Source organism: Drosophila navojoa, chromosome X (genome assembly GCF_054131105.1).
Source record: "Drosophila navojoa isolate 15081-1374.11 chromosome X, UAZ_NAV_1.0, whole genome shotgun sequence".
NCBI lineage: Eukaryota > Metazoa > Arthropoda > Insecta > Diptera > Drosophilidae > Drosophila > Drosophila navojoa.
In genome coordinates this window covers 13,525,441-13,550,000 of record NC_142895.1, presented here as the reverse complement: position 1 = coordinate 13,550,000, position 24,560 = coordinate 13,525,441, and the positions used below count along the sequence as shown (strand labels likewise).

At 40.5% G+C, this 24,560-nt stretch overlaps 2 protein-coding genes across 9 annotated transcripts in view; both read left to right on the top strand.

Moving 5' to 3' along the window:
• LOC115565476 (inactive dipeptidyl peptidase 10) overlaps positions 1-24,560 on the top strand; it is a 181,940-nt gene that overhangs the window by 155,236 nt on the left and 2,144 nt on the right. For all 3 annotated transcript variants that reach the window (XM_089264046.1, XM_089264045.1, XM_089264044.1), the window contains 8 exons: positions 3,542-3,755; positions 3,825-3,919; positions 3,981-4,066; positions 4,132-4,698; positions 6,530-7,723; positions 8,952-9,146; positions 9,207-9,367; positions 9,514-12,063. In XM_089264046.1, the coding sequence (XP_089120172.1) occupies positions 3,542-3,755; positions 3,825-3,919; positions 3,981-4,066; positions 4,132-4,698; positions 6,530-7,723; positions 8,952-9,146; positions 9,207-9,367; positions 9,514-9,860 (2,859 nt within the window). In that variant the 3' untranslated portion in view covers positions 9,861-12,063. The remainder of the gene's footprint in view (positions 1-3,541; positions 3,756-3,824; positions 3,920-3,980; positions 4,067-4,131; positions 4,699-6,529; positions 7,724-8,951; positions 9,147-9,206; positions 9,368-9,513; positions 12,064-24,560) is intronic.
• Positions 14,062-24,245, top strand: Trf4-1 (Topoisomerase related function 4-1). Of its 6 annotated transcripts, XM_089264043.1 has the most exons (6): positions 14,062-14,250; positions 16,932-18,790; positions 19,809-20,489; positions 20,554-21,173; positions 21,459-22,106; positions 22,312-24,245. In XM_089264043.1, exons 2-6 carry the CDS (start codon positions 17,632-17,634, stop codon positions 22,435-22,437), a joined length of 3,234 nt encoding a protein of 1,077 aa, XP_089120169.1. In that variant the 5' UTR covers positions 14,062-14,250; positions 16,932-17,631; the 3' UTR covers positions 22,438-24,245. The 6 variants fall into 6 exon arrangements, with proteins under 6 accessions (XP_089120169.1, XP_089120164.1, XP_089120166.1 ...); XM_089264038.1 differs by having other exon boundaries at positions 21,459-24,245; XM_089264040.1 differs by having other exon boundaries at positions 14,062-14,288; positions 21,459-24,245.

Here is a 24,560-nt window from a genome sequence, read left to right as displayed (position 1 = left end):
ATACAGTGAATTATCGAAACCTCAAGGCTAGCTAGCGAATTAGAGAGATCGAGATGTGGAGAGAGAGAGAGAGAGAGAGAGAGAGAGACAGACAGATAGAAATAGAGCTACCTATTCATATACCCATAGATGCCTGAAGCTTCTTCATTGCCCATAGCTATTCATGCCCAAGAGCTATTCACCCCGATTCCCCTAAAGTACAGGGTATTTTGTACAAATAGTGGCGCTGCAGCTTCTTCCTCTTCTAGTTGAGCCACGCTTTTCGGGCGAAATGCCGAACGCTATGAAAAATTGTTTGTAAAATTTCCGACTCTCTAAATATGCATGTAAATTGCCTGGCCCCAAGCTCGACTGCTTCGAGTTTGAGCAAGTTTTCAGTGAGTCAGTCAGGCAGGCCCCAAAAGCCGCATGCGAGCCACATGCAAAATGCATTAAAATAGTTTTATTGTTGTTCTGCTTTTTCTTCGATGTCTTGTTGTTGTTGTTGTTGTTTCAGTTGCTGCTGCTGCTGCTGCTGCTGCTGGGCATGTTTGCAAATTTTAGCCTTAATTTCATTGGCATTCGCCTGTCAATTAGGGCACACATCAAGGACTTTACTCACATACAGCACTTGTTAGCACTGCCAGTCGACCCCATGGCCCGCCTCCTCCTCCTCCTCCATCACACACACACACACACACACAGAGACACACAAAGTGGTTCCACATGAGCAAATGCATTTTGTATTCGCGAACATTTTCGCTCGAGCAAAAGCAGCCGCTGCCTCTCATCGATTGCCTTCAGCTGCGCAAAATTTTTTTCTCTTTTGGCCATTTCTAAATTTATCCTTCAAATTGGTTTCGCAATTTGATTTTAGTTTTGATGCGCGCTTAGGCAGTGCCAAATGGGTATATTTGCTTCAAAATTTTAGGCTTACCTCCATATATATAGACTACATATATATATTTTGGGTATGATGCATCGCATAAGACTCTCATTATTTATTATGAGAGCTAGTAAGCCAACATCTTTTAAATGAACTAGTGTTGGAAAACTCACAGAGAGAGGACGAGAGAGAGCGAACATAACCTCCAATTGTGGCTGAGTCAGAGCGAGATAGCTATATGGACTATTCGCACAGGGCTGTCATGATAGTGAATAGAAGAAGAGAAGGAGACTAGAAACTCTGATGATGATCAAGAAACGTGACAAACCCGGACACATACATATACATATATATAATATATATTACAATCCTATAACTTGAATCAACTAGAATCAACTTGCCCCTCTCTGTTGTGCTGCACTACTAATAGAGCTGTAGTATATAATATATAGTATAATACTATAATATAATATAATATAATATAATATATAATATAATATATAGAGCTATAGTAATACATAATATATATTTATCTTTGTTAAATTCAACTTTTTTTGGACGAGTATCATGCAGTCCGTGTATGCTCGATTGCAATATTCTGGCTAGTTTTCATTTACGCCTTTGGCCTAATTCACACAGTTCTCTCACTAAATGCTCTAAAAACTTAATCGATGTTGGCACTGCAAATGGCCAAAAATTCTCATTAAGACTGGGAATGTTCAGTTATTAAAATAAAGAAGAAGAAGAAGAAGACCAACAAGCGGATGAAAATCCAATAAATAACATAAAAGCATTTTTTTTCATTTCGCGTTTCACATTCTCCTTGGCTTCTCTCGGGCAATCAATCAAAAATATTCAAGTCCAACAAGGCGAAGCGCAGCAGGAAAACGTAATAGGTGGAACAAATAGAGGGAACAACATAATTAGATGTTTCCAATGAATTTTATAATCCACACGCGAAGTACATGACTCAGAGATACCCTGTAATCAGTAATCGGGTGGAAAACGTAATGGAATTCTGATTTGTAGAGCTGCGTTTGCCTTTCTATGCGATTTTCATATTATTTAAAATGTGTTTGAGTATTTTAATCTCGCTTCTGGACTAACAAATACCCTGTGAAATAATTAAAATATTATTTTAAATCATTTAAGCACTCAAACGATCTTAGCTCACAGCCTGATTGGCAGTCATTGCCCTTCTATGCGATTTTCATATTATTTTAAACACATTTTCATCGATTACCTTTGATTTAGTGACTAAGAAATACCCAGTAAACAAATTGAAACAGCATTAGAAATTCTATTAGCTCTTATAAGAGCTTTACTTGTAGCCCCAAAGCTAAAAACGCTCTTCTATGCGATTTTCATGATATTTAGTATGCCGTTAACTAGTCAAATTAAATTTTTGGATCAACGGATACCCTGTAAACAAGTAACTAAAGCTCTTTTAGTTCTTATGCGACATTTTACATTTCTCTCCCAAACACCCAATCGCTCTTCTATGCGAATCTCATTGCAATTAAAATACTTTTTCAGAATTAACTCTTACATTCGATAACATTTCGCCTCAGCCAAATAAAAACCCAATTTGCTTAATTAAAGTATCTCAATAACAAGAGAATAATTGTGCAGAATATTTTTGGCCTTCGTAACACTCGGAACTGGGTGCAGCAAAACGGCGTTAGGGCCACACCCAAGCCCAAGAAAAGAGCAAAAATAACAAGTAAGAAAGCTCTAGTCGAGACTGCTCGACTACGAGATCCCCTGAACCCTACAAGCAACTGATATTTCAATAATAATTAGCACACACACACGCACTCATGCAAACAAATACACGCACACACACACACTCACATATACAGGCGATTGCGCTTGGGTTGCGCTGCAGTGTTGGCGATATTAGGAGAACTTATTTGTTGAATAATTTAATTTCTAGACGTACGATCGTAATGAAACTTTCAGAACGTATTCATATTGTTTAAATGTATGTGTATACCGAAACACAAGTCTCTAGTATTTGATATACGACTTTTACAAAGATAAGGGTGAGGGGGTGGATTTAAGGGTGGGGGGTAAATTTTAACAAAAACCGAAATTGTATGACATGCGTCTTAATATACATTTTAAATTTGGAGACTCTAGCTTGAAAGATGTAGGAGATAAAATTTTTTTAGTGATCTTCGATAAGGTTTTTTATCGATAAAAAAGTATCGGAATGAGTTATCGTTTTTTAGTGATAAACTCGATATCCGCGTGATATATACGGACATTTAAAAAAAAAGTTGAAGTCTCTAGCTCTTGTATCTTCTGAAATCGACGCGTTCAAACATACGGACAGACGGACGGACGGACGGACGGACGGACGGACGGACGGACGGACGGACGGACGGACGGACAGACAGACGGACAGGGCTAAATCGACTCAGCTCGTCGCCCTGATCAAGAATATATATACTTTGTGGGGTCTGCCACGCCTCCTTCTGCCTGTTACATACATTTTAACAAAACCATTATACCCTGATTTCCCATTTTCAATGGGTTCAGGGTATAAAAACCAAGAGTAGAGCATGCAAAATGAAATTACATTCTTAAACAGAAGCGTATATAATATTTTGCAAATTTTATATATCTAAGGAGATACTAAATAAAAATTCTTTTGTTTTTATTTGTTGCCAGGAATTGGTGGCCATATCGCCGGAGCGTCGCAATTGGCGCGGCATCTTCATAGCTCTGCTGGTAATTGCCGCCGTGTTCAGCTTGATTATCTTCTCGATATTTCTGCTATCGCCGGAGGATGAGGGCCTGCGCATCCGTGGACGCCGCATGCTGCCCAGCGATATTCTGAGCAAGAGCCTGCAGTGGAAGCCCTTCAATGGCACCTGGAGCAATGGTGGGTGGCGAATCGACGACCTTTCGAATGGGGAACCTCAGCTCATTGAGCTCTCATTTCTCATTTCAGATCACGAACTCATATATCGCGATCCGACAGGCGGCCTATCCATACTCAATATGACGGACTATACCACGCGCATTCTGATGACCAATTCCACATTTGTGAGTATCTCTCTTCCGATATCTCTCGCTACCTCTCTATAGCACTCTCTCTCTCTCTCAGCGTCAATTGAATGCGGAATCGTTTTTGGTTGCACCGGATCAAAAGTACGTACTGCTACAATCGGACAGCAATGCTGAGGGCTCCAGGTAAGCTTCACATATACAGACCCTCTAAGGGACCCACCTCGCCTAATCCAATTGCCTTTTATCAGACATCACGTGTACGAGGTGCAAACCGCCAACACATTTCCCCTGGGACCAACGGAGAATATTGCCGAGGCGCCGCGCCTGCAGCACGTGGTCTGGGCGCCCATCAATCCACCACCACCACCACCGCCACCGCCGCCGCCAACAGCAGCCGCTGGCACACAGTCGCCTTTGCCCAGCGGCAGCATCATTCTGAACAGCCTCGCAGGCGCCGCAGCTGGCGGCGCTGGCAAGCCGACGGCCACCAGCAACGGCGGCTCGGCCAATGGCCAAGGTGCGAGCACTGGCAATGGCAATGGCAATGGCCAAGGCGCCAAGCCGGCCTATACACTCAACCAGGCCATCGCCTTTGTGCACCAGAACGACATCTACTACAAGCCCAAGGTGCAGGGCGAGCTCGTCTGCCGCATCACGCAGACGGGCGCGGCGGGCATCTTCTACAACGGCGTGCCGGACTGGACGTACGAGAATGTGCCGGAGCTGGAGAGTCGACGGAGCAGCATTGCCTTCTCGCCGGACGGCATGTTTCTCGCATTCTTCAGCTTCAACGACAGCGAGGTCAACGAGTATAAGTGAGTAGATCGTTGGGTGATTGATGGTAGCTTGGGTGGATAAACTGTATAAGAGTGGAGTTAGTTGAGCAGGAGGGGCTTAGGCAGTGAGCAGAAGCTTAAAGGTTAAGTAAGTGAATTTGGGAGGAGTAAAGGATTATGAATATAAATATACAGTATAAGAGTATAAGACTACAAGCTAAATGTGAAGAAAGCTAGTAAATATATTTAATAAGTAAATAACCTCCAAGTATAAGGGATTATGATTATGAGTATATAGCTGTATAATAGTATAAGAGTACAAGCCTAATGAGAAGGAAGCGCTTAGGCGATGAGTAGAAGTTAAGTAAGTGAATCTACATAGAAGCTTAGAGCGAGTATAAGAGATAGGTATAAGGGAGTAGCTCGATGGTGTATGATTGTGAGTATAAGTAAACAGTATAAGAGAGAAGAGTACAAGCCAAATGAGCAGGAGTATAAGTTAAGCAAGTGAATCTGTATAAGAACTAAGAGTGAGTGAATATAAGTAAATATATATATTAAGTAAGTGAATCTGTATAAGAGCGTAGAGTGAGTGTGAATAACTCATGAGAGGAGTAAAGTAACCTCCAAGTATAAGGGATTAAGATTGTGAGTATGAGTAAGCTTTATAATAGTATAAGAGTACAAACTGAATGAGAAGGAAGCACTTAGGTAATAAGTATAAGTTAAGTAAGTGAGAGTAAAGTTATCAGTGAGTATATAAATGGCTATTTCAGTGGGAGGCTGCGAGTATAAGACAAATGGTAATCTGTATAAGAGCTTAGAATTAGATAAGTGAGTCATGTGAGGAGCAAAGTAACCAGTGAGTCTAGGGAACCAGCTCGATTGATAATGATTGTGAGTATAAGAATAGTGATTAGTTGTATAAGAGTGAAGTAAGGTGTGTGTAATAGTAAGAACTAACAGAGTCAATATAGTATAATAGAAGAGTAGCTTATGCAATGAGTATAAGTTAAGTAAGTATGAGTAGAGTTGCCAATGAGTATAAGTGACTATCGAAGTAGGTAGCTGCGAGTATCAGTCAAATGGGAATCTGTTTAAGAGCTTACAATTAGGGAAGTGAGTAATAAAACTATCAGTGAGTATACGAAATTAGTTGAGCTGTGTAAATAGAAGACTCTGATTCGTTGGGTATTTAAGTTAAGTGCTAATGCCTTAATGAGAGATTGTAAAGTTAAGTGACTAATATAAGTACAATGACCAATTGTATACGTATATATGTATGAACAGCCAATGAGTGTTAAAGTGGATTTCGTTGAGCTTAAGTAAGTATGAGTTGAATCGAAAACATGAGTTGTTCAGTGAGCTATAGATCTTAGCCAATATAGGGAAGCATATGTAAAAATGAGAAATAGTTTATGTATACTAGAGCGTATTATGTGTAATGCAAGGAGTATAAGTAAATTTATGTGGGAATATCAAAGAAAAAGAAACTGGGGTCTAGGCATGTATATTATCCTCTCCCTCTCCCTCTTCCTTTCGCTCTCCCTCTCCCTCTTTCTCTCACTCTCACTCTCACTCTCACTCTCACTCTCACTCTCACTCTCACTCTCACTCTCACTCTCACTCTCACTCTCACTCTCACTCTCACTCTCACTCTCACTCTCACTCTCACTCTCACTGTCACTCTCATTCTCACTCTCATTCTCATTCTCACTCTCACTTTCCCTCTCACCCGCACTTGCTTCCTCTCCCGCTCCCGCTCCCTCTAAGTGGTGCAATGGTAGCCAAAAAAGTTTCCGATGAAGCAAGATTTATATGTCCATTTTCATCAATCAATGTCCCATTTCTTTTCTGTTTGTCCCGACAGATACACATGGATGGGCGATAATATCAAGTACCCGGCGGTGCTCAGCCAACGCTACCCAAAGGCGGGCGCACGCAATCCGAATGTGACGGTCAACGTGGTGAATCTGTCGGTGATCAAGTACATATTTCCCACACAGATCAAGCTGCCCGGGGATCTGGGCAACGGCAGCTATGTGGGCGGCCTGACCTGGGCGTCGCCCATCGATCTGTCCGTGACGGTGACCAGCCGGGATCAGACCAAGGCGACGACCGTCATCTGCCGGGCACCGCACTTCCACTGCCAGGTGGTGCACACCGAGGTGACCATCAACGACGGCTGGGTGCTGCCCGGCGAGCGGCCGATCTTCTCGGCTCGCATCGCTGCCCAGATGCGCGGCACCCAGCTGCGGCAGCTGCAGCTCCAGGAGCTGGCCAACGGCGATGCGGCCATGGACGACAGCCAGGCGAATGTGACCAACGGCCAGACGACGTACGAGATCTCCAATGGCGGCTACCTGTTGAAGCGTCTGCCCGTGCGCGACGGCGAGCACGGCCACTATCGGCACGTGGTGTTCATATCGTCGCTGGACCGACGGCCCGTCCCGCTGACCATGGGCCGGTTCGAGGTGACCGAAATCGTCGGCTGGGATGAGCAGCGCGAGATCGTTTATTTTATGGCTGCTCCTGAAAGGCGACCGGGCGAACGTCACCTCTACAAGATCAGCCTTAAACTAAACGTCACCGAAACGAATCGCACCTACATCACATCGACGCAGCCCACCTGCCTCACCTGCGACAACACGGAGTCCACCTATCGGCTGCATCGCGCCCGCAGCACCAACGCCGCCGCCTGGCAGCGCGGCGACAAGTGGGAGGACATTGTGTCGCGCCTGGAGCCGGACGACTGCATCTACGACATACCCAAGAATTGTCTATACAATCGCGTCCAGTTCAGCCGCGACTACAGCTTCTATGTGCAGGAGTGCCTCGGACCGGAGTCGCCCAGCGTCTACCTGGTGGAGACGGCCAGCAACGAGAAGATCTTTGTACTCAATGCGGGCGATGTTCTGCGCCATCGGCTCACCCAGCTGGCCATACCGCAGACGCGTACCTTCAGCGTCGAGATACGCCATGGCTTCCATGCGCAGGTGCGCCTCTACCTGCCCCCAGGCATGCGCGAGGAGGAGGAGGTCGCCTTTCCACTGGTGCTACATGTGTAAGTCTCGATCTATGTATCTATATATCTATATGTCTCTATCTATCTATACATCTATAAATCTTTATATATGTATGTATATCCATATATCTATCTATCAATAAATCTATGGAACTATATATCTGTTTATCTATATCTGTATACCCATAAATCTATATATCTATATTTACATACATACATCTATATATCCATATATCTATAAATCTATATACTCCACTTATAACGTTCGTCCGGTTATTGCGACAAAAATTCGATGTCTTCTCTGATTTATAAATCTATAAATCTATATATCTATAAATCTATAAATCTATATATCTATAAATCTACTAAGCCAGAAAGCGAGAGAGCGAGAAAGCGAGAAAGCGAGAAGCGAGAAAAGCGAGAAGCGAGAAAGCGAGAAAGCCAGAAAGCGAGAAAGCTAGAAATCTAGAAAGAAAGCGAGAAAGATAAATCTAAGCGAGAAAGCGAGAGAGCGAGAAAGCGAGAAAGGGAGAAAGCGAGATAAGCGAAGATCGAGAAAGATAAATCGAGAAAGATAAAGCGAGAAAGCGAGAAAGCGAGAAAGCGAGAAAGCGAGAAAGGAGAGAGCGAGACAAAGCTAGAGAGCGAGAAAGCGAGAAGCGAGAAGCGGGAAAGCGAGAAAGCTAGAATCTAGAAATCGAGAGAGCGAGAAAGCGAGATCTAGAAAGCGAGGAAGCCAGAAATATAAAGCGAGAAAGCCAGAAAGCGAGAAAGCGAGAAAGCGATAAAGCGAGAAAGCCATAAGCCATAAAGCGAGAAAGCTAGAAAGAAAGATCTAGAAGCGAGATCGATAAGCGAATCCAGAAAGCTAGAAATCCAGAAAGCAGAAAGCGATAAAGCCAGAAAGCGAGAAAGCTAGAAATCGAGAAAAGCTATAAAGCCCGAAATAAGCTATAAAGCGATAAATCCAAATCTATAAATCTATAAATCTATATATCTATATATCTATATATCTTTAAATCTATAAATCTATAAATTTATAAATCTATAAATCTATATATCTATTAATCTATTAATCCATAAATCTTTAAATCTGAAAATCTATAAATCTATATATCTTTATATCTTTATATCTATAAATCCATAAATCTATAAATCCATACATCTATCTTTATATCCATCTTTATATCCGTATATCGTATATCTCTTCATCTATATACCATCCATTTATCTATATATCCCTATCCACAATCTGCTTCCCTTATAGCGACGCTGCGCCTGGCTCACAGCTGGTCACGGAGCGCTTCCAGGTGGATTGGAATTGGTATCTGTGCAGCCAGCGCAGCTTTATTGTGGCCCAAATCGATGGACGCGGCAGCGGCTACCAGGGTGAACTACTGCGCACCCAGGTGCATGGCAAGCTCGGCACCGTCGAGGTGGAGGATCAGCTCGGCGTACTCACGTAAGTCCCATAGCTGTCGCCACACTCACCCAATGTTTGCCTAACCTGAGATCGTTTCAGCTATTTGCGCGATAATCTCAAGTTCATCGATCCGTTGCGCATTTGCGCCTTTGGCTGGGGCTACGGCGGCTACGCCGCCTCCATGATGCTCATCGATGATTCGCAGCAGGTGCTCCAGTGCGCCGTTGCCATCAATCCGATCGTGAGCTTTGGCTATCATTGTAAGTATTGCCAGTCCTTAAATACCTTACCATTTGGATACCTTTCCATTTGGATAGAAACTCTCGCAGATCTCTAGTATAATCACTATATCCTATAAATGCTAACAATCTTCTATATTGCCTATCTTATATCGTTCATTTACCAGATTCATTTTTCACGGAACGCTATATACCGCTGAAGGGCGACTATTTGCGCGCTCTGCAGGAGTCGGATCTGACCATGAAGGCGGGCAATATAAAGGGACGGAATCTGATGCTAATGCACGGCACAGCGGATACGCTGGTGCATCAGGAGCATACGCTGATGCTGGTGCGGGCATTGGTCGATCAGCAGGTGAAATTCCGTCATCAGGTCTATCCAGATGAGGATCATGCGATCACCCGTTCGCTGAGCCATGTCTATAAGACCATGGAATGGTATTTCGATGAGTGCTTCGGCCCCGTCGACGACAACGAGTGGGACCCAACGGGTCTATTTGTGTTTAAACAATAATTAAGACCCCCCTACGATCCTTACGACGAGGATCCGCTGGCCAATCAGCTAATCGATATCGATCTCGATCCCGGCGAGCGCCACAATCAGACAACACCAGCCACAACACCGCTCTCCGCTCTCGACGAGCTCGACAACAGTCTACAAGCACTCGACCTCATCACCTCATCGGCAATGACCCTTAGCAAAGTCTCCAACAAGCTCTGCAACTACAGCAGCAAACGCAAGCTCCAACAGGCCGAAACAACGTTGGCCAAAAAGATGCGCATCATTCACCATTAGCAAGTCCAATACTAGAGAACTCCGTGTGCTCTATGAGAGTGTGTGTGTGTGTGAGTGTGTGTGAATGTGTGTATAAGAGTGAGTGTATTAGAGATAAACACTCTTGTGCTAGCGCTCTTCTAGAGTGTTTTATGGATGTCTGTATAAGAGTGTTAGTGGAAGGGTATCTGTATAAGAGTGAGTGTATAAGAGATACACACACTCTTATGTAAACGTTCTTCTAGGGAGTTGATATAAGAGTGTGTGTATGGATGTCTGTACAAGAGTGAATGTATAAGGGTGGGCGTGTAAGAGTGTTATATAGAAGAGTAGCAGAGTGTATGTATAAGGGTGTACGACGAAGAATGTGTCTATAAGTATGTGTGTAGACGAGTGTATGTAGAAGAGTGTGTGTATAAGTGTTTGTCTCAGAGTGCATGTATAAGAGTGTGCTGGATTACGTATGTGTGACTCTTACTTTCCTTAAGAAAAATTGTTATTTTTTGTTGAAAACTTTGTTTGATATTTTTTAAGTATTTTGTTAAATATAAATTGTTAAATTAAAATGAACAAAGGGACATTTTTAATGTCTCCCTGATCACCAGCCAATAATAGGCTTAGTATTTTTTTGTTCAGTATTTTTACGTGCGACTGGGAAAGTGAAAAATGTGTTGAATGATTGGGAAATACTTATTATATTATGTGTTTTATGCCCAGTATTTTATTAGTATTTTTGAGTGTTATAGGTTTTCTATTTTATTTATTAATTGTACTTTTGTTTATAGGAAACTCTTGTAGATAGTATTTTTAGCAAAATTAAAATACTAGCACTTTATAAAGTATATGTCAATGTGTATATCTGTTCTCGATCTGTTTATATCTGTGCTAGCTCTTCTCTCGACTGGGAGGGGTTTTTATTGGGAATTTTCAGTTTATCATCTAGTATCGAATTACTGCCATAGAAATAATGCGTCAATAATGAATTTGTCATTTATTCAGCTACACTCAAGTGCAACATAATCTGGATAGTCCATATTGGAAATATCTTGAAATTTTAGCCGGCTTTCACGATAATTGAATATCGTAATATTAGTATAAATAGAAGAGATGTATTATGTCTACAAGGGTATTTCATCTTTAACTATATATTATGTTTAGTATTTTTTAAGTACTTTTTTTTATGGTATGCATGCTGAGATGCGCGATAATTGGGCCAGCTAAAGAATTTTTGTAATGCAAAGAAAAGCAAGGTGATTCATTTATGCGACTGATTATTAAAGAGAATAGAAAACATTATTGTGTTTTACATGATGATAAGAGAACGAATAAACAAAGCAAATTGATTGGCATCGCTTGTCGTGGGGTCTATTGAAAAGTTAATGGATATCGTAGGGGAAATAATATGGAACTAAATTGGATGCTAGAACTGCATTGGCATTTGAGATTTTCAGATTAACTGTAGTTTATGCGATAGTACAGATATATGCAGAGAGATGTATACATACAACACACATGTAAATATGTATGTGTGTGTATATATGTATATACATATATATTTATGTATGGAATCTTTGTTTAATTGTTGATGTCTATAAAGATATAATTGTATGTGTGTGTGCATGTTTATATGTGGGTGTGCTTGTGTGTGTGTGTGTGACTGTGTGTATGTGTATGTGTCTATGTATGTCTGTCTTGTGGTTTACAGATTGGTTTAGATTAATAGCTATGCTAATATATAGCAAACATATGTACACATTATATATATACATACATATACATATATATGTATATATAAATATATATATTTGACTGAATGTTATTTTTTGTATATATTAAGAATATTATAATTAATATTTTAAACAGCAACAACACAAACAACATCATTATTTTATGTCCAACTTGTATGTTAAAAAAAAAAAAAATAAGAAAAAGAAACTTAAATGTAGTTGAAAGCGTTGAAAGTAAAATGAAAAATTTCGAAAATTTTCGGTGCTACCGACTGCATAATACTCGTTCACGGTACATAAGCATAAAAATGTTGCACAAAAGTGCCGAGTTCAGCCATCTATCTCCGGGACAGATCCATAATCCCAGTAAAAATGTAGAAAATACAGATTTTTATTTATTTGCCCCGCCTTTATTCAGCAGAACTACAAACTATAGAGCTGTTATATTTTATAACATTATATTAACATCTCAGCTGTCAAGCTATACGCACAGTCGAACAGACATCAAGGAACTAGTATACCCTCTAATCCCAACGTGAACGGGTATTCGAATAAATGCTTTCTTTTTAAATGTTGAAAGAAAATGAAAATATAAATGAATTCATTAAATAATAAATTTGATAGTCGCTAAAAAGCGACTATATTCATATATTCAAGTCCTGTGCTAAGCCAAATATGGAATAATACAAAAATAAAAACTTGAAAGCAACTTCCGTAATATGCCATGGACTAAAATTAGCAATAAACTGTTTTTTTTTTTTCTAGGTAATCGTAATGCTTAAGTAAAATAAATACAAATAAAAAATATATTCTAATTGTCAATGCTAGAGCACTACAAGCGCTAGCATGAATTTAAAAAAATGTAATAATAATGAACCGTTAAGCGAAGCTTGGGCCAAAACACGAATAAGGCCAAAACTATAAGAGGCAGAAAAATTCAATATATGATGTCCTCGACTAGCAAGTATAGTAAATAACATCATTAGACGAAGTATCTGTGTGCTATGTAGAAAAACAGAAGCAAACAAGCAAATAATAAGAAGAAGAGTAAAAATAAGAAAAACAAAAAGGAGGGAAACCATTTTTTTTAGATTTTTTTACCATTAACTTTAATTAACCTAAACGAAACAACTAAATGAATATATTTATATATATAGGTGTTGAATGTTGCGTCAATATGCCCCTGAAAGTGGCTAAGTTCTATGGTAGGGTATAAGCCCTAGAATGATAAAAACAAAAAAAAAAAAAAGAAAAAATGAAAACAAACAAACAATAATAGGTAAATCTGAAAAGGAAATAATAGTCAAGCTTTAAATGTTGTACACAGATTTATGTCGGGAGCATCATAAAAAGAACTTTTAAATTCTAACTTAAACACAAACATATATAAGAACTTATAAGCCCAAACAACTCTGTATGTAATAATTGTTGAGTATGCCGCTCTTAATAAATGTTTAGAAAACGAAAAACTAAAAAAAAAAATTAAATAAAATAAAAATAAAAACATTTAAACGAAACATAGTAAAGCGAAATACATATTTATAAATGTTTAAGAAAAAAAGCTATTGAAATAAAAAAGAATAAATCCAATATACATATATATATATATACATATAGACAAAACATCTATGTATTACATATAGAGAAGTACATTGCGCATTTTATGTAATTTCCAAAAATAGTCTACTTAAGAAACAAACTAATGCAAAACAAAAAAAAAACAAAAAACAGAAATCAACTCCAACTAAATGACCAAATAAACAAATTAGAAAAATACTTTATGTTGTCATTTCCAATGACACGGCGTAACGAAGGTTTTTGGTTTCAAGACAACAGTTAAAGGTATAACAATAAAAAATTATAAATTCGTAGCCTGTCTGTGTGTACTTCATTTGTAATTGGAAAACAAAAAAGGTTATATGTAACTAATTCAAACAATTCAAGAAGAGCAAACAAAGCTAATAAATTGACAAAATCGAAAACAATAAATGAAAATGATGTTTTTTTGTGAATGCAACAAAGGCAAAAAAAAAAAAAAAAATGAATTTAAACTTGTTGGCAATTGTGAATTCAATAAAAATAATTCGAGTTTTGAATTTGAATTTTCAATAACAATCGCTTAGTTATCCGACAAGAGCTACATGTCTGCTCTGGCATATATCGATAGCTCATGCACTAATATCGTTAACATCGATATGAACGAAGCTACACTATCGTTGTATATTGTCAATCTCTAATACTGCGTAGCCGTCGCGTGTTCGTAGATAAATTGCAATTTCGCTGGCGTTTTTTAATTTATTTAAAAACGCAAATTTACCAATTCCAAAAGTCACTGAACAAACAGTGCACATTGATTGTAATCAACTAGCGAACTTATCTACAGCTGAATGCAATCGCAAACGGTAATAAGCGATTCTCGAAAGAACTATTTCGTGCGTGTGTATGTATGTCCATATTTGTGAGTGTGTATATGTGCATAAAAGGCATAGCAACCAGACAAGCGGAGGTTCCCAAAGCATGAAAGCACTAAATTGTGCTTATAAGGATTGCCACAAATGCTGCAAGCGCACAGCAATTGCATGAATCGCTTGTTAACGATGACAAATGAATCTTGGGGAGGGTAATTGTTTTTTGTTGTTGTTTTTTTTTTTCTTTGCTTTTTCATCCAAATTTAGTCAAACATTCATTTAATTGAAGACAAAAAGAAACTTTAATCGCACTGAATCGTCGTTTGGGTGAACATGTGCATGTATTTGTGTGTGTACTACTAGTGCGTGTGTGTGTATGTGTATTTGCTAAACTTGAAATACAACGCAAACGCAACGAGAACAAACTCGTCAAGGTAAAGAAAAAATGTGTGTGAAAAATTCCAACGGAATTACGCGAGAAGCTATTCGGAGGCAGGAAAGAAGTTAAATCAGATTCTCTTTTAGAATATGTGTATTCACATACACATATATGTGTGAGGTCGGTTGCGTATTGCTCTCATTGCATATATGAACATGCGTCCGTGTGTGTGTATGTGCAAGTTACATTTTGCATTTGTAGTAGTATCAGTAGTAGTGTAGTTTTGGGCGGAGGCCAGAGGGTGGCTGTGGTGCGCTACCACACGCACTATTTTCGAGAGGAGTGACAATTTGTCTAATCTGATTTTTTATTGTCAAGCAATGTCCTTTTTTTTATTTATCACTAATTGTGGGCAGTTGCATAAATTAAATGTTTACTAGCCTGTCAGTTGTCGACTTTGCGCAGTACTTTAAAGTGATTTAAAATCAGGTGGCAACGCCGACCTACATTTGCAACATCTGCTCTTGCCGGGTAAAATTCAAATCAATTTTCACTGTGTCACGAATAAAATGAATGCAGTGACAATAATTTGTCTGCAGCACCAAACAATTGATCAAATATTTACATTTGTTATTTTGAAAGTTATGTAATAATTTATGCTTGAACTAGCCTCATTGAGGATTTTGCCGATGTTTAAATGAGAATGTGCCCCTTGGGTGAACATTCAAATTTCGAATTTGAAATTAACAAAATTCACCAAATAATCGATGTCATATGATGTATATCGATATTTACGATAGCTCATCCCTGCATGCGGCAGCGCTGGAGTAAAACAGTAGGAGCTGCTCTGAATATTACACATCGCGGATAAAAAAAGTTTTAAACAATTCGAAACTAGTATATTGTATAATATATGTGCTAACAGTGCAGAGCTCTAAAACACTGTCGATCGTTTTATTTATTTATTTGATATTCTCATTTACAATACACATTTGTCAAAACGAACATCGTGTTCCCTGTCTTCTCGTACCCCACAAAAAGCCGAAAGTGTTAATTAGCCAAATTCTGTATATATATACATACATATGTGCATAAATTTATATACAAGTATAAATATATATATATATATATATGTATGTGTGGGTGTATGCATGTTGTAAAAACATGCATATGACTGTGTTTTTGTCATATTAAGCGTTGAAGGTGCTGCAACTAAGATATTTTGACTGGTAAATATAACGGCTGTCGCGTGCGTTAATATAATGTGAAATGTGAGTGTGAGTGTTTTTGCAATATAAGTGGACTAGTAGTGCAAGCGTACAAACGTGTGCTTAAACGTTGAAAAAAATACACACGATTAACAGTTAATTTTTAATATAAATTTTTTGTATTTACATTTTTTTGCATAATCAACACTAATGTACATACATGTGCGCGCTATTTGCATTGCCCGCGCTCCGGCACCCACGCCATAAGCCACCTGTACGCCCTTGCTCACAAACATACACACACGCAAACGAGCGCGCACACGCATACATAGACACGCTCGTGCACACAGCTAAACGATGTGATTTGCGGTAGTCTCGTGAGCATTGCTTGCTCGCTTGCCAAAGCGATAACAAAAACGCATGCATGTGTGTTTCTATATGTACGTGCATACATATATATATATAAACATAAGTATGTTTGTATTTTATTGTCTTCTTTGGCCCATTTGGCTCTGCTTCTTGTCGATTTCGGCTAGTGCTAAGCGCATTTGTACTCAGCAAAGAAGAAAGAAAAAAATGTGTATAAAAATGAATCGCTGAGGCGCCGCCGCCGTCGCCGGTGGTGCTCTCTACGCTTCAGCTGCATTTGGCTTGCAGCTGCTGCAGTGGCAAAGGCGGCGCCAATGAATTTCTATTTGTAGAAAAATAGCGCATAATTTGCAATGCAATTGTTTGCGCTTTCTATTTAGTTAAATCCACTCTTGATAACGCATGCGATCATTGGGTGTAGGTGTGTGTGTGTGTGTGTATGGTCCAATGAGATCGAGCATTCCTGACGTCACAAGTCCATTAATGATGCATGATCTCTCTCTATTCTCGTTTGGGGGAAACAGCGATAGCCCAATAGAGAGTGAATGTGAGTTGCTATGAATGTGTCGGCGCTGAACAATGATTTTTATCAGGTGGCAACGCTGCGTCAGTGTGTTAATGCAAAATTAAATGCTGGAATCGATTCATATGTATATATTTGGCATATTTAGTTGATTGAATTAAAAAAAAAAAAAAAAAACTTTTATTTTTAATTGCAGTTGCCGACGCTTGAGACGAAATATCAGGGCGTAGCCTTATCAAGCAAACAAGTTGCCAATTTAAAAAGTGAGTAAGTTGCACATTTGGTTGGACTGTTATGAAAACCGTCAGAGATTAGACGGACAAGCTTTGCTTAGTTGCTCACAGGCAGCACAACTGCTACAGCTACAACAACATCATTAACAACAACAACAACAACGACACCGCCTTGCACCACACCGCTGTGAACGAACGCCGATGCTGCGCCAGAGAAACAGCTGGAGACATAGTCAGAGACAGAGCCAGAGCCAAAGGCAATTGCAATTGCAATTGCAGATGCAGATGCATTTGCAGTACGTCTAACTACGCGCCGCTCGACACAACAGAGCTCCGCAACAACAGCGCCAGCAGCAGCAACGGCAGGAACAGGAACAGCGGCGGCGTCGGTCGATCTACACATAAACATCAATATTTAGATCTATATATATATAAATATTAAATATATATAGACTCAGATATACACATTCATACACACATACATTTAAAAACACACACCGACAGTGACATAGTGAGAGGGTGATAGAGGTCTTTAGAGAGAGCAAGTGTGTGAGAGAAAAAAAAATAGAGTGTGTGTGTGTGTGTGTGAGTGTGTGATAGAAAGAGATACAGAGAAATCAGAAGGAGCGTAAACGCTGCCCAGCACACAAAACGCCCATTTGAATGGATCCGTGTGTTGGCTGGTTTCAGGAGGAACAGGAGGGACCAGCGCTGCGCACATGGTTAAAGATTTGGGAAACGAGTTCCCAGGAAATGGGTCCACTTCTAGAGCAACAGCTTCAGCAGAGCAACAACAATAACAACAGTAGCAACAACGGAAATAGCACCAGCAACAATACCGGCAACAACAATAACAACAACAATACCAATAACAGCAGCAGCAGTACTAGTAGCAATAACAGCAGCAGCAGCAGCAACAGCAGCAGCACCAACGCAACATCTAGGATTGTTAACAACGATTCTACGATCAGTCTGCGCGATCCTGACTCATTACAAATTCTTCTTCAGCAGTTGAACGAGCAGCCAGCACGACACGGGAACAACAACAACAGCAGCAGCAGCATTAACGGAGGCAAAAGCTCTAGCAACACGTCCATCGATTCAACATCGAACAACGACAATAACTCACCAGCGAGTAATAGCAGCAGCAGCAGTAGCAGCATCAGCGCCAGCGCGAACAGTAGCAACGTGACAGCAGCAGCAGCAGCAGCAGCACCTGCAGCAACCGGCACTGCTGCAACAACGCCAACAACAGCAACAGCAACAACAGCTGTGAGCAGTACAACGACGCCGACCGGTGGTGATAGTACCACCGTTACCTCCACCACAGCCACTAGCAGCAGCAGCAGCAGCAACAACACCACCACCAGTAGCACCACCGTGACCACAAACACGAATAGCAACAGCAGCACCAGCCGAAGTAGTAGCACCAATTTCATAGCCAATCCCGCGTCAAAGGTGCCGCTGCACGAGCGCGCCAACACCTATTACAATCCTTCGCGCAGGAAACGCGTCGTGGACAACAAATCGAGCACACTGAATCTGACCAAGCACGCCGACATGATTGCCAAATACAAGGGCTGTCCGTGGCGTGTGCGCGACTATCAGTATGGCAAGGGCATCATTGGACTGCACGAGGAGATCGATCATTTCTATCAGTATGTCCTGCCCACCGCCTGTGAGCATGCCATACGCAACGAAGTGGTTAAGCGCATCGAATCCGTTGTCCATTCCATATGGCCGCAGGCCGTGGTCGAAATTTTTGGTTCCTTTCGCACCGGCCTCTTTCTGCCCACCTCCGACATTGATCTCGTGGTACTAGGTAAGCTAACGAAGAGATATAAAAAAAATAAAGCTAATAATCTCCGCTAACTAATCCAACTAATCCATATATTTATTTGGTTCTTAAACGATATTCATTTTATAATAGGGATACGCATTAGATCTTACCGTACTTATTTTCGTGTGACTATTTTTACCATTTACACACACATACATACATATATATGTATATGCATATGTATTAGATGGTAAAAATAGTCACTCAAAAATAATTGCTCTATATATATGACTAACACTATTAATTTGGGTTTCATTCCACAGAGAACTTAAGACAATGGGCACAATGCAATTCTCTTAAGCTTTAGCTTGACTTTTACTTTGAAATTGCTTAACAAGACTCATCGAGAGCTATTTTTATACCAATCTAATGCAGGTGGTAATGGTTTTCTGAGTCTATATAGGTATGTAGGTCTGTCTGTCTTGTAAACCATTTAAGCTGAAGACTTCCAATAAAATTCCCGTATATTCTGTGCAGAACGAATATATCACTTATCAATTAGTCATGCCATTACTCAATTTTTTATGATTATCGAAACCCCAATGTGGGTTTTTAAGTGCAACTTGCAAACTTTCAAAATATTTCTGTCCCATTTCGGTAGGATGATAAGTTTCGATAAGTCATCCTATTACTCTATTAGTCGATATGGGATTTTAGGCTTAACTTCAATACCACTTAAGCTAAAGCTTTCTAAATTGCTGTGTATGTTCCTCGCATGAGTACACTGAATTGGTACATTTTGGAATATTGATACCTTCCTGGATTGATTGCGGGTAACCCTACACAGAGTATCCACTAGTCGGGCACACCCGACTAGCGCACAATTGATGTTTAGATCGCTTGGAACAACTGTTTACATCTACTTCAATGGCTTGTTAATAATGAACCTTTCTTTTTTCATTCTTCTTTTTCTCTCTCTCTCTTTTTCTCTCATTTTCTGTCTACACCACCTCGTCCTTTTCTCTCTCCTGTTGCCCCATTTGTTGCATTTGTTTTGCAGGCCTTTGGGAGAAGCTACCGCTGCGCACTCTCGAATTCGAGCTGGTTGCGCGCGGCATCGCCGAGGCGTGTACGGTCCGTGTGCTAGACAAGGCGTCCGTCCCGATCATAAAGCTGACGGACCGGGAGACACAGGTGAAGGTCGACATATCGTTCAATATGCAGTCGGGCGTGCAATCAGCGGAGCTGATCAAACAGTTTAAGCGCGACTATCCGGTGTTGGGGAAGCTAGTCCTGGTGCTAAAGCAGTTCCTACTGCTGCGCGATCTCAACGAGGTGTTCACCGGCGGCATCTCATCGTACTCACTGATACTCATGTGTATTAGCTTCCTGCAACTGCATCCGCGTGGCATATACCATGACACGACGAATCTGGGCGTGCTGCTGCTCGAGTTCTTTGAGCTGTACGGACAGAGCTTTAACTATATTAATATTGGTATTTCGATTAAGAACGGCGGCCGCTATATGCCCAAGGACGAACTGCAGCGGGACATGGTCGATGGACACAGGCCGTCACTGCTTTGCATCGAGGATCCTCTGACGCCCGGCAACGATATCGGACGCAGCAGCTACGGTGCCCTCCATGTGCGTCAGGCCTTCCGATGTGCTTTCAGTGTGATCAACAATGCTGTGAGCGATTCCAATCTCTGGGGTAACGATGTGCGTGAGACGTCCATCTTGGGTGAGTTTTAGATGATGATTGCTATTCCATGGGAATATTTATACTATTATTGATATGTCCGTAGGTCGGATAATTCACATTACCGATGACGTCATTGACTATCGCGAGTGGATACGCGAGAACTTTGAATATCTAACGGCCATGGATCCGATGCCGTCGCTGCCCACCTACGCCAACGGCGCTGCCAAGTATGTGATCTTGCCATCTGGCACCGTGGTGCATCAGATATATCATCCGGTGCTGCAGCCGCACGCTTTGACGCAACCATATCATACGGCAGCTGTGGCGGCAGTGGCCGCGGCTGCCCAACAGCAGCAGCAGCACCAGCAACAGCACCAACAACACCAGCAGCAGCAGCAACAACAACAGCAGCAGCAACAGCAGCAGCAGCAACACCAGCTGCAGCCGCAGGGCCAGCTGGTTGGCAATCTGAACAGCATGTCGGCGCTGCGTCATCGGCGAGGCAGCACCTCGTCGGCGGAGGACAGCGAGGATAGCAAAGACTGTGAGGTTGGCGACCGGGATAGAGAGTCGCTGACTGGCATCGGGATCGGGCAGCAGGCAATGGAAATAATTGACATCACCGCCTCGCCGCCGAACGGACTGGATGTGACAGCGATGCCAGTGACCGTGCCCAAGCCGATTATGGTGGCGATCAGCAATAGCTCGTTGTCGGGCTCGTCGGTAATGCACACACCTACACGCATAGATACATGATGAATGGCTGCCGGCCTCATGCAGCAGCAGCAGCAGCACCAGCAGCAGCAGCAGCAGCAGGTCGTAGGCTGTGCCATGCTGGCCGCAATTGCTCCCAATTCAAATATCGCAACGCCACGTGCCCAATTGTTGTTGCGCACCAACGGTGGCGGCGTCGTCGCCGCCGGAGCAGCAACTGCGGCCAGCATGCCAGCCAAGCCACAGGCCCAGCCAAGTCAACATACATGTATATCTTCTTCACAACTACAACAGCCAGACGTGGAGCAACTACGAGATGCCCCGGGGGAAGTACTGGAGGATCACGCAGTAAACCAAAGCCATGTCTACACCAACACCAGCAGCACCACAACCAGCCACGTCCAAGCCATCTGCAACAGCAAGCCCATCAGCAGCAACATCATTAGCAGCAGTAGCACCATCACCACCAGCAGCAGCAGCAGCAGCAGTGGTGGTGGTGGATGCGGCGGTGGCAACAGCAACAGTGTAACGCGAACCTATGGCCAACAGTCGGTGGGTCAGCGCAGTCACAACAGTTCGTATTACCGCCAACCGCTCTATGTGCCACCGCCGTTGCAGCAACAGCAGCAGCAGCAGCAACAACAACAACAACTGACCAAGACCATTTCCAATGTGCAGCCGAGCAGCTATAGCAGCCATCATGTCCACCAGCAGCAACGGCCGCAGCATCTGCGACTGTCCAGCAGCAATAGTAGTAGTGGCAGCAGTACCTTTCAGCAGCATCATCATCCACACCATCAGCAACAGCATCAGCATCATCATCATCATCATCAGCATCAGCAGCAGCAGCAGCAGCAGCAGCTTCATCTCCATCAGCAGCAACTGCAGCAGCAGCAGCAACAGCAGCACCGTAGGCATTTCCAAACCGGCGTATCTAAAGCGGTAGGTACGCCCACAGTATCATCATCCTCCTGCACAACAGCTGGCGCCGCAGCGATCGTGCTTAGCTGTAATAGCAGCAGCAGCAGCAGCAGCAGCAGCAACAGCAGCAGCCATAGCGGCGGCCACAGCCGCTTGCAGCAAATGCGCGATACGCGCCTGGTTAACTCATCCTCCTCAATCATTTCTATATCGTCTGAATCCTCAGTTGGCAGTTCCAGTTCGTCGCCCCGCTCCCCACGCTGCGCTTCTGGTGGTGAGTCCGCTGATTCGGCTTCCGGCCAGGTGGCTACAACAGACGATCGTTAAGAAGGATGCTCAAATGCTATTCTAATATTCCAAAGCTCTGGTCCAGGCAAGCAAAATAGCAAGCGCAGTGAGTGGGATAGAAACAGATAGTCCAGTTAGTCCAGACGAGTCGAGACGAATTGAGAAAACAGAGATAGAAGAAATGATGGGAAGGAAGAGTGAGATAGCGAGATAGCGAGAGATGGCAATAGTCCGTTATGTGCATTAATCTACAAATAGCTGCGTGCGTCAAGAATATTATGATAGCGACTATATGATTATTTCTCTCTTATATGTATATATACATATATAATTTTATTTTTTTTTGTCTCTCGATAGTTTGAATAGCAGACTCACATTCGCATTCACAATCATTCATTTATTCAAATCTTTAGTTATATATGTGTATGTATATGTAGATATATACGTATATATATATATATATGTCTATGTTGTATATGTGCATATAGCCATGTATGGGTATACATAATAATTATTGATGTATTGCTTGTAGACGTATCGCAAATGTAAGCGTATGGGTAAGTGTATATATATATTTCTATATATGCATACTTCATATATATATATATATAATATATTTATATATATATATATAATATATTTATATATATATATATATATATATATACTTCTTTTAGTAGCAATTTTGCATTTCAAGATTCTTAATGAATATAACAAATTATATACTCAACCCAAAAATCCCTTCCAAAAAAAGAAAAAAAAAAAGAAACAAACAAACAAACAAAAAAAAATAATAAAATAAAGAATGAAAAGCAAAAAAAAAAAAATAAAATAGATATATCTTAATAAAAAAAAAAACTAATGGAAATAAGAGAAAAGCGCCATACACCCGTATATATATAGAGTTATACATACCTATATGTATATTTGAAATTTAATGTAACTATAGCTGTATGTACTCCTCTCTGCATAGAAAAAAATATATAGACAACTACATTCGATCCATTAACAATCGATGTACTGTACATGTATTGCTGTCTCGCTTGCGCCTTTAACACACATACTCACAAACATCAACTTTCCTAAATACAGTATAATATATATATATATGTATATGTATATATTATACAGTTAGTTAACTTGACACTTTTCCCTATTCGTGCGCTAGTTGGTATTTCATTTTGTTTTTAAAATAAATATGAAAAAAGCCACTAAAAAAAAAATAAATTCTAAAATTAAAAAAGAAAACATAGATATAAAAAAATAACAAAAATAATACATAATGTAAGATTATGTGAAGCGCAATGTGAAGTATGAAATTTAAGTACGTATATATACATACACACACATATATATGAAAATATTTATATGTATACTATATATATATGAAATATTATTTTAATAACAAGAATTGTATAGGATTATATAGTTATAAGAGAACTAGGTGTTTTATTTTTTTTTTATATATACATATATATATATATATTGTTTCCCTAGTTATAAAACTAAACTTTTTTTTTGTAATGAATTACTTTGCTTATATAGCTTAGGAGTGCTGCATCAACAGGCTCGAATGAACCGAAAAAAGAAAACTGTTTAACAAATCGTAGGAAAAGAAAATGTTTAACAACAAAAATAAGCGAATGCAAGAAATCAAGCAGCAGCAAAACCACGCGCAAAAATCACGCTAATATTATTAAGTGAAATTGCGCGGCGAAGAAGAGGAAAGAAGAGAGAAAGAAAAAGCCCTAAACAATGAGAGAAAAGAAGAAAATTAATATAAACATAAAGAAAATTTAATATAATTACATGCATAGATCATATAGAAACTAGTAGCATTATGTAATTTCTATAAGCTCCAAAAGAAGAAGAAGAGGAAAAACAAAAGTAAGCAAAAAAAAAATAATAATAATAATGTAAGAAGCTGCATCTTTTTATTAATGCCTGAATGTTTTTATTGTCAATATTATTACTATTATTATCATTATTGAATATCCCTATTATGATTATTATATTTAAAAGTTCTGCACATAAAACAAAAATTGTAACGGCACATTGCGAATGCGATGTGTTTTGAAGCAAAACAAAAAAAAAAGAAAACAAAACGAGATAAAACAAAACAAAAAAGAAAAACCGACAAACCAACAACAAAAAACTGTAATATTATTCATTATCATATACTTATGC

Coding starts and splice junctions, on each gene's coding strand:
- Trf4-1 (XM_089264038.1), top strand. CDS start 17,632: ATGGATCCGTGTGTTGGCTGGTTTCAGGAGGAACAGGAGGGACCAGCG. Junction 18,791..19,808: donor CATTGATCTCGTGGTACTAG/GTAAGCTAACGA, acceptor TTTGTTTTGCAG/GCCTTTGGGAGAAGCTACCG. Junction 20,490..20,553: donor GCGTGAGACGTCCATCTTGG/GTGAGTTTTAGA, acceptor ATATGTCCGTAG/GTCGGATAATTCACATTACC.